Here is a 16,529-nt window from a genome sequence, read left to right as displayed (position 1 = left end):
GGTCTCGATCTCAGGGCCATGAGTTCAAGCCCCACCTTGGGCTGCCTGCTGGGCAGAGAATCTACTTTAAAAAATAAATAAATTTTTTTTTTCAAATAAAGGAAAAAAAGGAACAGAGGACAGTATTAAACCTAAAGAAATGAAAACATGGCAGCTGCTATTTAAAAATTCAATAGGGGGCACCTGGGGGGCTCGGTAGGTTAAGCATCTGACTTGGGCTCAGGTCATGATCCCAGGGTCCTGGGATCAAGCCCCATGTCAGGCTCCCTGCTTAGTGGGGAGCCTGCTTCTTCCTCTCCCATTCCCCCTGCTTGTGCTCACTTGTGCTCTGTCAATAAATTTTTTCTTAAAAATAAAAAAATTTTTTGGGGCACCTGGGTGGCTCAGTGCGTTAAGCCGCTGTCTTCGGCTCAGGTCATGATCTCAGGGTCCTGGGATCGAGTCCCGCATCAGGCTCTCTGCTCAGCAGGGAGCCTGCTTCCTCCTCTCTCTCTGCCTGCCTCTCGGTCTACTTGTGATCTCTCTGTCAAATAAATAAATAAAATCTTTTAAAGAAATAAATTTTTTAAATTTAATAAAATGGGGGCGTCTGTGTAGCTTAGTCAGTTAAGCATCTGTCTTCAGCTCAGGGTCCTGCGATTGAGCCCTGCATCAAGCTCCCTGCTCGGCGAGGAGCCTGCTTCTCTCTCTCCCTCTGCCTGCTGCTCTCCTTGCTTGTGCTCTCTCTCTCTCTCTCTCTGTCAGAAAAATACTATCTTTAAAAAAAAAAAAAAATTCAACAGAATGAATGGCAAAATGAAGGAAATTTCCCAGAAAGAACCAAGAAGACAGATAACAGAGAAAGAATGATACAATTCAGAGATTCCAACAAGCTTCAGTATCTAAATAATAGGAGCTCGAGAAAAAGAAACCAGAAAATATGAGAAAATTGCCAAAGATAGAGTATTTTTTAAATGTTCCCAAACTGAAAAATACATCTCTAGAAGGGAAGGGCTCACCAAGTACACAGCACAGTGAATGCGGGGTGGGGGAAGACTCAGGCGACTTGCAAAGGCTACCACAATCATTCTTCCCATCTAGTCTGACACACTCCTCTATGGGGTGACTTTGCCACTCTTCCCATCAAAAAGTGGCATTTATGTCCCCCACTCCTTTCATTTAAACTGACTTCAAGACTCACTGTGACCAACAAAATGTAGCCAACTGACACCATGTAATTCTAGGTGTCAGAAGCCTTTACAGCCTCTGCTCTCCTGTTTGGAATGCTTCCACCAACTATGTGAAGATGCTAGGGTAGTCTTCTGAGATGAGAGACCACATGGAAAGAGAGGCCCAGCCAGCATCAATGGCCAGACATGGGAATGAGGCCACCCTAAAAAGCACCCAAGTATTCAGCAGAACCACCAAATGACAACAACATGATCTTAGCAAGACCAAGAGAAGACTCACCCGGTATGAAGAAGTGTAGGGGTTCTGAGATTTTACCCTACTTGCAAGCTAACAGGCTAGCTCATCACAGTTTCTTGGACTCTGGCAGAAGACCTAAGACGCCTAGGTCAGAAACAAAGGACTCTCTGACCTACAGCACAGCATCAAGCATGAACTTCATCTGTCCATCAGATTCTACTGGCCCCTCTGTCCCAGGGGAGGTCAAAGAGTGGCCCAGGTTTGCCTCACAACTGAGGAACCTTGAATTTAGGGAACCTCATCTTTTATAATGGGCTGCAGGTGAACCTGTTCGGTCTGGGACCCAAGGGCAGACACTTGTCTTTACCTGCACTAGACAGTAAATAAACCTGCTCTCTGCTAGGGAGGGAGCCACTACCTCTACCTTCCAAGCTGTTTGCTATATAAACATCCTAGAAAGGATAGTCAAGAACAAAAGCTTTAGTGCCTCTGCGTGCAAGACAAGCAATAACTGAGATGCGAGAATTGTCTCTCAACACCCACCTGAGCAATCACGGACAAACAAAATGTTTATTGTTCTAAGTCAGCATGTTTGGGCCATTCAGAGGACTATCACGAAATATAAGAACATGAAAGAGGAATTCTTAAAAACATTCATAAAGAAAACTGGGTCATAATAAAGGAGACAAATCAAAGTGACGAAGGACCTCACAGCATTCTAGAAGACAGTAGACCATACCTTCAAAATCACAAGGTAAATTTTCTGCCTAGAATCCCATACTAAGCCAATTCATGCTCCCATCCCACCGCCCGGAAAATCTATAGTAGAATAAAAAATTTTTTCAGGTATGGAAAGACTCAAAAGTGTTTCCTCCTATGCACTGCAGAGCACAAGAGTCAATAAAACAAGTAACTCAAGAGACCCAAAAATGTGATATCCAAGGGAGAGAAAATCCAACACAAAATAGTAAAGTATCAGGATGACAACTGTATACCAGACCTGAAGAGCTACCAGGCGGAACAGGACGACGGGGATTGCTAAAGTGAAATATCCAGGAAAGGAAAATGGAAGTGATCCATTTGGAAGTGTCCATGAGTATTTAGAGAAATAGCTAACAGGCTATGACCTGTCTCCTGAACAGTTACTAGGTATTAGTGAGAGACACATGGAAAACAAAGCACATTTAAAGAGCATGGTTATTAGGAAAGAAAAGGTACTCACAGTACAGTGTGGCTCAGCAGCCACAATAATGTGGTATATTGTAAATAGTGACTCTCACTTAACCAAAAACTGTAATGAACGTAGAGAAGGCACAATAAAACTAAATCTTCAAACACTGTAATACAAGTCAAGAAATAATATCTAAGGTGGATCTAATACCAAGAAATAGTGAAGTATATTGCTAATAAATGCAAAGCTACCAACAGTGGTTCCCTTCGAATTTGTTGAGGGTATATTACATGGCAAACGATACAGTAGCAATCACTGGAAAGACATACCCTCCTTCATAAATCAAGAAATTGACACACTGGCTTGTCAATCATTCAATCAATCTGGTTTAACATGTATCAATCAGTTCCATAGATTTTCTTTTTTTAAAGTAATCTCTGCACCCAATGTGAAGCCTGAACTCACAACCCCAAGATCAAGAGTCGCATGCTCTACTGGCTGACCCAGCCAGGCACCCCAGTTCCTGAACTTTTACCAACCCTTCACATTCCTAAAGAACTGACTTGCCAGATCCATGAAGCTAAGAACCAGATGCTATAGTACAGTGATAATGCTAACACACTGCCACTAGTGAAACCCGGCCCAGGGAGCCAGACTTTCTCTTACCTCTTTTTAAATACCACACATTTTTAAATACATTATCTTTAATAAGGTTTATTTAACCTTACAATACAAAAGGTACTCAATGAACTTGAAAATGTATTTCGCTGCTCTAAAACATCACTTTGTTAGTATAATGAAATACATTTTAAAAAATCATTATTTATGGGGCACCTGGGTGGCTCAGTGGGTTAAGCCTCTGCCTTCGGCTCAGGTTATGATCTCGGGGTCCTAGATCAAGCTGTGCATCGGACTCTCTGCTCCCCTCTGCCTGCCTCTCTGCCTACTTGTGATTTCTGTCAAATAAATTTAAAAAGTCTTTAAAACATCATATTTATGACCAGTGTATCCATATACTTCTTCAGAAGAATTTATTGCAGTACCTGCTATGAGGTATGTCCCAAAACCTGGTCACCGTAGATGATGGGTGAGTATAAATCTGCAAGTTTCCCAGACTGGCTTTCTAAGGTATATCTCTGACTACTGAGGACTGAATTGGCCGAAGTATGATGCTAATATTTAAGGTATTCTGCATTTCTTGTATCATATCCAGCACAGAGATGGAACATAAGAACAATGGGAAACCTTAAGAGAACTGGCTTTGGATCAGAAAGAGCTTTAGTGGGTCAGTTCCACCACTGTTTCTCAAGAGCTTTGCACCATTATCCCATCTAAAAAATCTACAAAATCAGGATAGTAGCAGCTATCCCGAAGAGTTGTGAAGATTCAAATCATGAACACACCTAATATGGGTTTTATAACTGGCGTCTTATTTATTATTTTCTGCCTTAGGGAGACAAGTGATGAAAGAACTTGGGATCAGAAAGGGACAAGTAAAGATTAATTCCTGGAAGCAGTGCATCAAATGACCTGAGTCAGATCCAACCTATGAGCCCAGTTCCAGTATCACCTCTACATAAAAACTTCCTGAATCACCCCACTGATTATTTAAACTTCAAAAACATTATTAGAAGAACAGATGCTTTTATTCCAAGAAAACAGAGTTCTATTTATTTATATCTTTGACTTGGCTACTAAAGAGAGACTCCCCAGGAAGTGTATCCCCCATCTTGTTATTTCTGTAGCGCACTCGGCACCCATCTCATGAGGGTGGGACACACCCAATAATGTACAATAAAAAGAATCATCACCTATACTAGAAATGCACATTATCAGCTTCCTTTCCCATACCCTCTGTAGGCAATAATAATCAAATCAAGCATTCTTTCTCACTGAACCCTGGATATAGCCTCAGAACCCTTTCTAAATTTTGGAAACCATTACCAGGAGATCTGAACTGGCAAACAAGATAAACCCAGTTACCATCCTTGGTGTGTACCATTCATCTGACTCCATTTAGGCCGCCAGGGGAAAGAGTGAAGTAATCATGTTCATTTATTCACTCATTCAACAAATACTTATTGAGCCCAGACTGTTTTTTTAAGTATAAACAAGACACCTTATAGAGCTGAGAGTCTGGAGTGAAAAAATGTCCTCTATGTGGAGGTAATGGGAGATTAGGCATGAAGAATCGAGACTTATGGCAGACCCCAACAGCCACTTCCCCACTTCTCTGTTAATAAAACCTCCAATGTGTCCAGAAACAAAGTGCCCCTGTGCCTTATGGACTTCTCCCCAGCCACGACAGTATGTACAGACTAATCTACCACTCCCGGCTATTCCATCCCCCCCTACCAGTGAGGGACCCGTCCCCGACCAACAAGAGCTAGAGACTTACTGAGAAAGTTTGTCCTGCTCTTAAAGAGGGACATGAGACAGGATCTCTGGATATGATATTGTGAGGACATGATCTTTGAACCGACTATGGTGAACCTGGACTCTCTAGAGGAAAACCAGGAAATTCAGAGAGAAGCATCACTGAACTACTATACTTTACAATAACTGCCATGCCTTAGGGCTTCTTATGAAATAAGTTATTTGCCTCCTTATTTAAGCCATGTTTAAAACTGGATATTGTCTTAGTCTGTCTGGGCTACTGTAACAAAATAACATACACCGGGTATGAAGAGGAATTTATGTCTCACAGTTCGGGAGGCTAGAAGTCCAAGATCAGGGTGCCAAAAGGGTCAGGTGCTGGTGATAGCCCTCTTCCAGGCTACAGATAGCCACCTTCTTGCTGTGTCCTTAAATGGCAGAAGGCACAAGGTTGCTCTCTGGGGTACCTCTCATTAGGGCATAAAAACCATTCATGAAGCCTCCAGCCCCGTGACCTTATCACCTTCCAAAGGTTCCACCTTCTAATAACAAATATCTTCGGGGGTTAGGATTTCAACATATGAGTTTGGGGGCCACACAAACCCTTGGACCACAGAAGATATGCTATTACTTGAAACCAAAATCACCCCATTTGACCCAGGGAACAAACAAGAGAGTGCTGAATGGCAGGTTAAGGAGATAAAAGGCCACATTCACTTCATGGGAGCTGAAACTGAGGAAATTATATTCAAAGACTTGGTCTGTCTTTTATTTTCTTTGTTGTAACAACTAACTTGGAAACCTAGAAGAAAGCATTTAATTAAGAATTTCACTTTCTGAGATGGGTATCCTAATACACTAGTGTTAAGACCATAAACTGGTACAATGGTTACAAAAGCTATTTGGCAATACTGGTCAAGAGTCTTTTTTTTTTTTCCTAAATTTTATGTATTTGTTTGAGAGAGAGAGCATGCACACATGAGCAGGGGAAAGGGCAGAGGGAGAGGCAGAAGCAGACTCCTACTGAACAGGGAGCCTGATATGGGGCTGGACCAGGACCCTGGGATCATGATCTGAACAGAAGCCAGATGCTTAACAAACAGCCACCCAGGCGTCCCCTGGTCAAGCATCTTAAAAATTTTTATAACCTTTTCCATGTGACTAGAGCCTAGGATTCTTATTGCACAGAAATAATCCCAAATGCAAACAGTGTTCCACAAAACAATATGTTCACTGAATTATTTTTCAGTAAAGTTGTAAATGACCTATGTATGTCCAACTATGAAATTAAATCAGTAATAAAAAACTATATGCAAAAATTATGCAATTAAAAATAACTTTATGCCATTTTAAAAACATGGAAAAATTACACTCTGGTTTCAATGATAAAAGAATATAAAATTATCTATGTAGTATGCTCATAATTTAGGCTAAAAAAGTATTTAAAAAGACTACAGAAGAGGGCGCCTGGGTGGCTCAGTGGGTTAAGCCGCTGCCTTCGGCTCAGGTCATGATCTCAGGGTCCTGGGATCGAGTCCCGCATCGGGCTCTCTGCTCAGCAGGGAGCCTGCTTCCTCCTCTCTCTCTGCCTGCCTCTCTGCCTACTTGTGTTCTCTGTCAAATAAATAAATAAAATCTTTAAAAAAAAAAAAAAAGACTACAGAAGATATGCCAATATTTGAACAGCATTTGCTTTTAAGATGGTGGAATTATACGTGATTTTTCTGCTTCTTTATATTTTGTGTAGTTTTCAAGTTTACTATCATGAGCAAGTATTACACCTTGATAATTAAAAATGAGATGGGGGCAATTTTACACATGATGGAATTTCTAAGCATTCATATTGGTCCCACTCCCTACCATCTCAGAATTTATTTTACCAAATAAAACCAAATCATGGTCTATGCTAAAGAAAGATGCTTAACTGATCTATCTCAGTATGTACAAATAACAAGTAGTAGTTCACTACTGACATACTCACAATAAAAGAATACTCAGTAACTCTAGTTCATTAACTCTACTCTATTTATCTGTAACTATAATAATGTATTCTTTGATGCAGGGCAACATTCCATACAAAGGAGCTAAAATGTTCACAAAACAATAGATGCAGTTATGGTACTCTATAAATAATATTTTAAATAAACATACATTCACCTAAAGCTATTACTATCTGAACTCAGGATGAAATTACTGGTAGAATCCAATCTGGATTACTCTGCCCTAAATGAAATCATGTAGGGCTTTAATTGCTGAACAAAAGAAAACCATTAGGATCTCCTGATTGGAGGCCATGAATCCTACTACTGATATGAACTCTGTAATAAGACTGTGCTGTTATCCGCAGGGTAACTTGCTCTGTTGATCAATACCTTGAATCAGTAAGTGATGACTGATATTGTGACTAGTGAGTCTAGATATTATTCACTCGGAAGTTGTTTTGTTCTCCAAGGTTACCACAACCAAAACTGTTAGCCCATTTAATATTTTGATATCCATTAAGGTTAGGTTAAATTATGTTATTTTGGGGTAAATTAAAGTTCCACAGGGTCTTCTCATCTTATTTTTTTAATCCCCCACTCTTCACTGGAAGGTAAAACAGATTAGGATAGCAAGTGTTACATGAACTGAGAGTGGGTTGACACTCCCCTTTACAAGGATGGAAGAGACTCTCGGGCCTAACAACACATATATGGTTAAGGCACTGCCACCTACTTTGAGGCTCTAACCATCGTTTTTTACGAAACAGACTCCTAACAACAGAGAACAAACTGATGGTTACCAGAGGGGAGGTGGGTGTGGGATGGGTGAATTAGGTGATGAGGATAAGGAGTGCACTTGTCATGATGGGTACGGGGTGATGTATGAAGTGTTGAATCACTATACAACAAACCTAAAACTAATAGTACACTGTTAACTAACTGGAATTTGAATAAAAACTTAAAAAAAAAAATGTTCAGTGTGCCTGGGTGGCCCAGTGGGTTAAGCCTCTGCCTTCGGCTCAGGTCATGATCTCAGGGTCCTGGGATCAAACCCCGCACTGGGGGGGGATGTCTGCTCAGCAGGGAGCCTGCTTCCCCTTTGCTCTCTGCCTGCCTCTCTGCCTACTTGTGATCTCTCTCTCTCTGTCAAATAAATAAATAAATAATGTCTTTTAAAAAATATATTCATAGATTAAAAAAAATAATATAAAATAACATAAAATAAAGTATCACTGACTCTAAGGGAAAAAAAAAGATTAGGATAGCAAGGAATATATTAAGGAGCCCACACACAACCAAGCCCAGACACAAAACACAAATACTGAGCTTTAAAAAGACATATTTGGGGCACCTGGCTGGTTCAGTCGGTGGAACATAGGACTCTAGATCTCAGAGTTTTAAGTTCAAGGCCCACAGTTGACATAGAGATTATTTAAAAACAAAATCTTTGAAAGCAAAAAAGAAGACACATTTTTAAAAGCTACTTAGCTATAAAACATAGCAACCGAGATGAATCCCAAAAGCATTATGTGGAGTTAAAGCAGCCAGACACAAAATACATACTATATTTCACTTACAGAAAGTTCTAGAACTGGCAGAACTAAGGCACAGAGATGTAAATCAGATCAGCATTTGCTTGGGGTGGGGCAGGGGGAAGTAGGCAGGATTGACCAAAAAGAGGTAGTAGGGACTTTCTTGGGGACTGGAAATGTTTGGTATTTTTCATGGAAGAGGTGATGAAACAGGTGTCTGTATTTATCTCTCCTTTGTTTTACGATCACACCTGTAGTAGAATAGTCATTTAAGTTACACCTATAATTTTCAAGTTTTTACCTAGAAAAGGAATCCAATCTAAAAATTACCTCCCTTTTCAAATCAAAGGCTTTTCTCAGCCTGAGCAAAATCTTCATTCATCTAGCTGTTCAGCCAAAAATGAGAGGGTGATTCTTGCCACCTCCTTCTCTGTCACCAAGTCCTGAAGGCACAGCTCCAAGACACCGCAAATCCATTCACTTCTCCCCTTTCAGGGACACCACCATAGTTCAAGCCACTGTCAGTTCGTACTGGATCCAAGGCAGTACCCTCCTAACTGGTCTTCAATTTCCACATGGTAACTGGTCCTAGTTCAAAACCTGTAATCTGCCAGCGTCACTCTCTTGGTCAGAGCTCTTTAATGCATTCCCACTGACCTCAGAACAAATTCTAAGATCTTTAACAGGACTCTCACACACCCTCTTATCACCTCCCCTATGGCAGTTACCAACTCTTACACAATTCAGCTCTCCCTGCTCCAGCCACATGACCTCTTTGTAGTGTCCTGCAGGTCAACACCTTCCATGCCTCAGAGCCCTCCTTAAGGCTGTTCCCTCAGCCTTTAGGATAGGAAAATTCCTCATCTTGCAATTATTCTAAGTTAATGAGACTCTCAAATAATAATTTTCAAGTTATTATGAGGCTGAGAATACCAAAACAGAAATATAATCCAGAAAGCTACACAGAAAATTCATGACAAGGGAAGGGGGGCGGGTCGAAAATCAGTGTTACTTTGGGGCACCTGGCTGGCTTAGCCGAATAAGCGTCTGACTCTTGATTTTAGCTCAGGTCGTGATTTTCACAGTTGTGAGCTCGAGCCCCACCTCAGACTCCATGCTCAGCGTGAAGTCTGTTTAAGACTCTTTCTCCTTCTGGGGCGCCTGGGTGGCTCAGTTGGTTAGGCATCTGCCTTCGGCTCAGGTCATGATCCCAGGTTCCGGCAGGGAGCCTGCTTCTCTCTCTCCCACTCCCCCTGCTTGTGTTAAAACAAAAAACAAAAAACAAAAAAAACAACTCTTTCTCCTTCTGCTCCCCCAACTCGAATGCACACATTCTCTCTCTCTAAAATAAATAAATACATCTTTTTAAGAATTAGTGTTATTGAAAACATATACAATTCTATTTGTAATTTTCGTCCTTCAGCAAATGTCTATTAGGCACCTCCTGTGTGTCAGACACTGCTCCAAGAGCTAGGAACAGAACTGTCCATGTCCCAATTCTCCAGAAGCCAGCAAGGATTCACTCCATGCAGGAAAGGATTATGCAGAAAAGTGAAGTGAGGCAAGGGGGTGAAGCGTAAGGCACCAAAATGTGCCCACTCATGCCACAGAGCAGCGTTCAGCCTTACAGGGAAGGAAACTGAAACAGCAGAACATGGACAAACCCCAACGACATCATGCTGGTGAAATAGAGCTGGTCACAAAACAACAAATACTGCACGATTCCACTCGGGTAGGTACTGAGAGTACGCCAGTCACAGGCACAGAAAGTAGAACGGTGGTGGCCAGGGGCTAGTGGGAGGAGGAAGAGAGGCAGTGTTTCCATGGGACTGACTTTTGGCTTTACAAGATGAACAGAGTTCTGGAGGTGGGTGGTGGTGATGGCTGCACATTATAAATGTACTTAGTACCACCGAGCTGTGCACTTAAATATAATTAAGATAGGAAATCTACAGCTATGTGTATTTTACCATAATCAAAAATTTTTGTAATATTGCCAAGGGAAAATGATTTCCAACCTAGAATCCTACCAAAAAGGAGTACAGGGCTGCCTGGGTGGCTCAGCTGCTGAAGCATCTTCCTTCAGCTCAGGTCATGATCCCAGGGTCCTGGAACTGATTCGGGCATCTGACTCCTCCTCAGTGGGGAGCCTGCTTCTCCCTCTGCCTGGTGCTTCCCCTGCTTATGTGTGCATGCTCTCTGTCTCTCTAACAAATAAACAAAATCTTAAAAAAAAAAAAAAAAAGAAAAAAAAGGAGTTCAGTATATAGCAAGGTTTCCTTCTCATTAGGCTGTTTTATTAAGGCAGGTGAGAGATAAGCACTTAGGTAACATAACCTCTGAGCAGAAACCTGAATGAAAAAATAGGAACTTCATTAAATTCTATGATTCTTAAACTTTTCCAAGTTTGCACTAAAAAGATTGAAGCATGGCAATGTCTTCCCTTTTTGAACAGAGGAACAACATGAAGGTAGAGATGGGGTTAACCGTAGGGAAGAAGAAGTTAGGGAATTACATGATACAATTTTTTATCTTAAGGGCTGACGTATCCTGGGGCACCTGGCTGTCTCAGTCAGAAGAGCAAGCAACTCTTGATCTCAGGGTCATGAGTTCAAGCCCCACACTGGGTGCAGAGATTACTTAAATAAATAAACTTTCATAGCATGTCCTCTTTCTCCCTCCAACCTGTCTCCCTACCTCCAGAAGAAAGAATTATCACACTCATTTTCTCAAGTTAAAAGATGAAAATAACTGCCCAATTTCTTAACTGGTAGCTTTTAGAGGAGGAAGTACTCAATTCTTTAACTATTAATTGAGCATTGACAAGAAACAAAGGACAAAGATAAGGACATAATCTTAGCTAGGGAAAAAAAAGTAGAGAATGGTCCCAAGGCTAATGTATTTATTTTACATGGTAGTCAATGAGATTCAATCATCACAACATTTCTTCATAATAAAGCTCCAAGAATTCCTTCTGGTATACTTTACCTTCCTGAAACCACCAGAGTTCCATCATCGAGTAAATAATCCTTCACATTCTGTGGAAGTGGAAGAATGACGCTTTAAAAAAAAAAAAAAAAGGCATTTATCAAAAAGGCATCATTTTAAAAGACCAAACATAAGCAGAGAGAAACAAAAAATCAAAATTCAATTTTTTAATTACTTATTTCCTTTATTTTTAATATACGGTAGGAAATGTTAATGATGTACATTTGCGGGTGCCTGGGTGCCTCAGTGGGTTAAAGCCTCTGCCTTCAGCTCAGGTCATGATCTCAGGGTCCTGGGATCGAGCCCCCCACATCGGGCTCTCTGCTCAGCAGGAGGCCTGCTTCCTCCTCTCTCTCTGCCTGCCTCTCTGCCTACTTGTGATCTCTCTCTCTCTGTCAAATAAATAAATAAATAATTTTTTTTTTTAAAGTACATTTGGTAGCAGCACATTGAAAATTAGAATAAAATGAACAAATCTTGTGGTAAACTAACTTCAGCTCATGTACTACAACAATCATGGTAAAACAAAACCAGACAAACCCGAAGAACCATACTGAAATCACAGTATGAAGCGCATCAGCTCAAGAAAATTCTGAGTATCTGTCTTTAAGAAATCAGAACCAGGAGGTATTTCCAGAAAATGTAGCAAAAAAGCAGAAACAGCATCTGACCATCTTCTAAGATAGAGGGCAGAGGCAGACTTAGGATCTGGAAACCATTCTTTGGTTGGCAATGAGAGTGAAGGGCTAAGAAGTCATGATGTGTCTGGGTGTATTCTGGTGGCTTTCTGTTCAACTGACTGCCAGAGCTATAAAGCTGCTTTAGTCTACTCTGTTTCAGATAATTAAGGGATGGCAAAGCCATAACTGGAAGTCATTTCAAAATCTCATGGGATCATTAGATTTTTTACTCTGTAATAATAAATCATCAAGCAATTCTGCCGCAGGTACATAAAAGGAACGCTATTATTTTGAGGTATGTATTCTTTAAAAAGTAAAAAGAAATGATGGCCTGCTTTCATAGAGTCAAGAGAACATCATCGACTTACGCATCATCTACTTATTTTCTGGCACATTAAAAATGGTTTTTGTGGGGCGCCTGGGTGGCTCAGTGGGTTAAGCCTCTGCCTTCGGCTCGGATCATGATCTCAGGCCCTTGGGATCAAGCCCTGCATCGGGCTCTGCTCAGTGAGGAACCTGCTTCCCTCTCTCTCTCTCTCTCTCTGCCTGCCTCTCTGCCTACTTGTGATCTCTCTCTGTCAAATAAATAAATAAAATCTTTTTTTTAAAAAAAGGTTTTTGTGCACAGAAAACATTATTCATGGACTATTTCAGTTTTAAAGATTAACAGCTGATCTATCAAATTCATAATTTTACATTCAAAAGCCTAGTCCTTCAGGATTTTAAGGTCACCCACCAGATCTTACTATTCCATTTGTAAATTTGCTAAATTTTAACCAATTTCAAGTGAGCCTTTGAAACTTAAAAGTTGCTTAAAATTTTAAAACTCTACTATCAAAAGAACTATCCAATTTTATTTTTAAATATGTCAACTGTCTAATCACAAACAAGCCTTCCTAAATATTTACCTTGTAATGAACCCAGCAAACTAAACCATAAATGCAGTCAATCGGAGGTTCTTGCACACTTTACAATACTACCTAAAATCCTGAAAAATTTTCTTACTCGTTTTCCAAGAGAATTTTTGAAGTTTATCTTTTCGGGGGCCCGAGCCTGAGAAACGCTGGCAGGAAGGCCAGTTCCTAGACATCAACGGTGGTTTTCCTGACCCCAAAGAGAGCACAGAGTCCTCTCCCCTGCTGGTCATGTCTCTAAGCCCCCAAATCAATGTTTTCAGAGTCCAGGTCCATCATTTTTGAGTTACACTCAATCAGACTCAAGTCTGATTTTTGAATCTGGACTTTCCCTTCAGGCTGCACCACCCCTTGACCAGATTCAAAACATCTTGTTTATTGTTGGATTCTATTCTGAATTCTTTGCATATTCTTCCTACTGGAGAGTCTTCAACTCTTACAGATACTAGCTGACATCTAGATCCCATGACTTCTCATGGGTCACTGACTTCTAAAGCCCCAGTTCTGAAGTCATCCTAATGAGCGTATCATGCATTACACTGTGTACGACAAGGAGGATACCAAAGTGATTTCATTAAGAACTGAAAGCCTATGATGAGGGAAAAATACAAAAGAAAAAAAAACTACAGTACAACATGTTAAGTGCTGTCCCAGGTGAGGATGTACCAAATGCTGCCAAAATTCAGAAGAAGGGGGGCACCTGGGTGGCTCAGTGGGTTAAGCCTCTGCCTTCAGCTCAGTCATGGTCCTGGGGTCCTGGGATTGAGCCCCACATCAGGCTCCCTGCTTGGTGGGGAGCCTGCTGACCCCTCCCTCTCTCTCTGTCTGCCTCTCTGCCTACTTGTGATCTCTGTTAAATAAATAAAATCTTAAAAAAAAAAAAAAATTCAGAAGAAGGATCTGTGCCTAAAAGACTGAGGCCATAAATAAGTAAATGCCAGGGAAGCTTTTCACAAACCTAACAAGGCTGTCAGAGAAGAGCTTAAGTCGGGTCATTGAAATCCAAGTGCAGGTGAGAATCCAATGAGGCCTGACAGATGTAAAAGAATTAAATGGCAAATTTCCTGTCCTATTCTATATCCTATTCAGTATCTTATATTCAACATCCTATTCTAGATCCTATTCAAGTGAATATAATTATGCACATACAGATAAGTTATTCTAATATAATTTTAGAGGTAAAAACGGGCTTTTAAAATCATTTATCATAGCCTTTATGTTTGAAGAAAGTAACAGATTCATGAAGTAAAGAGGCCTGAAGTTATCTAGCTAATGATTCTTAAGCCTGAGTCAAAGTCCTAGAACTTGTCAAAAAATACAACTGTATTCTTACCCACCTAATCATCTCTGAACCAGGATTAATAAACACTGAAAAATAATGCTGAGTCAGTAACAAGAATATGATCTCAGCATGGAAGCTGACAATGACAACGCAAAGCTAACAGAGCCCCCACGAGATTCGCCCACACTGTGGAGGGATATCCTGTCATATGTGAGGTTCCAGTAATATCACTACAGAACTAAACAGACTGAAGAAAGAGTTTAAAGAACAGTTTCAGGCCACACGGGTTAGCTGTGAACTGTTGGGAAAATCCCACCTCCTGGTTTATTCTCCATTCTCAGCTCCCTATGAATGGTACACATCCTAAACTTATTTTGCTTCAGTGAAGCTTTGATTAAATCCAAAATGTAACAATGAACAGCATTTCTGTGTGTTTACTACATGCCAGAAACTGTGGCAAGCCTTTAAAATATTTTATCTCATTTAATTCCCATGACAATCCTATTACTTTCTCAAATTCCAGATGGGGCTTAGAGAGATTAAGCAATTTGCTCAAGATGCTGATGGAACCAAAATTCAACGCCAGGCAGATGGCCCTGATGCCAGTATCCAAATCCTAACCATTGTGCCCTCCTGCTGAAGGCAAAGGAAAACTGCAGTTGCAAAAGGCACCTGAACAGAATGCAGGTCAGTTCAAGTGAACTCTGTGTCTGGGAGGTTCACAGAAATACCTTCTCTTACACCAACACAGATAACTCTAGCATCATCTCAGACCCAAACGCCCATTTCAATTACAAAGGGTGACAAAGACTGGAATATACTAAGAGAAGATAACTTCTCTAATAAGATGTACTGTCCACCGCTGCTGTTGAAGCTCTCCTTTCGTCTTAGTGTGACTTTCAACCACCTTCAAATGCAAAGATGATCTATCTTCCTTCAAGGGGCTCTAACCTCCAACTAGAAGCAGATTCTATGTATGACCAACAGGATGAAAAAGAATTGTCCTTTGACTAATCTCCTTAGGCTCTTCCAATCCCTTGGGATTTCAAAACCATTACCCTCTCTGCATGCACACTCTGCACCAAGAGGACAAAATGTGAAAAGGACAGCTGATACCTAAATACGTGACAATCAAGGCCTAAAGAGCGACTGGGCAAAACACAGAAAATCCTGTCCATGAATATGCAGTTCTTTGTCAATCCTTCTTAGTGAGTGAAAGCCTACTCCTTCACCATTCTCCAGGTGTTACGATTGCTTTTGAATATTTGGGGGTATTCTCCTAGCTGCCTTGCCTCTGTTACCTTGAATGACTCCGTGAAGGATGGAACAGTTACTCCTGTTTGACCTGCAACCCAGGGACGGATTCCCTGTTGTAGGCCAGGAAAACAGAAACCAAATACTGTTCTATTCCTTTTCCAGGGATGACTTCCTCTCACAGTACATTACCAACATAACAGCATGTAACTACACTAACGTTTCCATGCACACTATCTTATGGGAGCTTCGCAACAGAATTCCAGGTAGAGTCTACCTCACTGTTCTCATTTTACATCGACTGAAAGCAACTTACGTCCACCAGCGGGTTGGTCGGTGGCAAAGTCCAGACCACCCAGTTCTCCTGATCACGTCCCCTCTCTGACTACCCTAACAGCAGTGATGGTGAACATCCAAGCCCTGCACTATCCTAATCCACCAGTCACCCCGCCTCCGACCTTCACTGAACCACGACATGCCCTTCTGCCTCCCTTAGCACACCCCCTGAACGCAACACGAGGTACAGAAAACAAGGATCGACTTCATTAACCCCCTCTCCTCCCCACTGAAATATCACCAGGAAGTCGAAATCTTGGCACTGGTGCTCCCATCCGATCTCTATAAGGCCTGCATTATTTTTTTTTTTAATGGAGCTAGGACTCGCTCAAAATGTCGCAGTTCCCTTTTGCCTATCGGCCCGACGTAACCCCTCCTGTCTCACCTCTTGATGGTAAGGCTTCGGAACAGTGGATACCACGCGGAGAACTGACAGTGCAGGACATGCTCCTTCTTCATCCTCCAGCTGCCGCCGCCGCCGCTCCCTTTCCTTCCAGCACCCTCCCGGAACCCAGGTCTCCCGTCCCGGAAGTACCCGCCGAGCTATTTTGGCTCAGGGACTCTTCCGGTCCATAAAGTAAGGGGGTGGGGGCCTAAAAGAGAGCGA

At 41.4% G+C, this 16,529-nt stretch overlaps 1 protein-coding gene and 1 non-coding gene across 4 annotated transcripts in view; one reads left to right on the top strand and one right to left on the bottom strand.

Annotated features, from left to right (window-relative positions):
• CDC123 (cell division cycle 123) overlaps positions 1–16,423 on the bottom strand; it is a 55,847-nt gene extending 39,424 nt beyond the window's left edge. For all 3 annotated transcript variants that reach the window (XR_004287126.1, XM_032349404.1, XM_032349405.1), the window contains exons 1-2: positions 16,308–16,423; positions 11,457–11,528 (exon numbers count right to left, since the gene is read on the bottom strand). Coding sequence is in view for 2 of the 3 variants with exons in the window: in XM_032349404.1 (XP_032205295.1) it covers positions 11,457–11,528; positions 16,308–16,381 (146 nt within the window). In the remaining variant the exon portion in view is untranslated. The remainder of the gene's footprint in view (positions 1–11,456; positions 11,529–16,307) is intronic.
• Positions 7,570–7,694, top strand: LOC116594640. The gene has a single exon (XR_004287349.1). It is a non-coding gene; the product is annotated as a U6atac minor spliceosomal RNA (small nuclear RNA).
• Positions 16,424–16,529: the final 106 nt, after the last annotated feature.

The sequence above is a fragment of the Mustela erminea genome, chromosome 6, assembly GCF_009829155.1.
Source record: "Mustela erminea isolate mMusErm1 chromosome 6, mMusErm1.Pri, whole genome shotgun sequence".
Classification (NCBI taxonomy): Eukaryota; Metazoa; Chordata; class Mammalia; order Carnivora; family Mustelidae; genus Mustela; species Mustela erminea.
The sequence above is the reverse complement of the archived record's forward strand: the minus strand, read 5'-3'. Positions and strand labels throughout refer to the sequence as shown.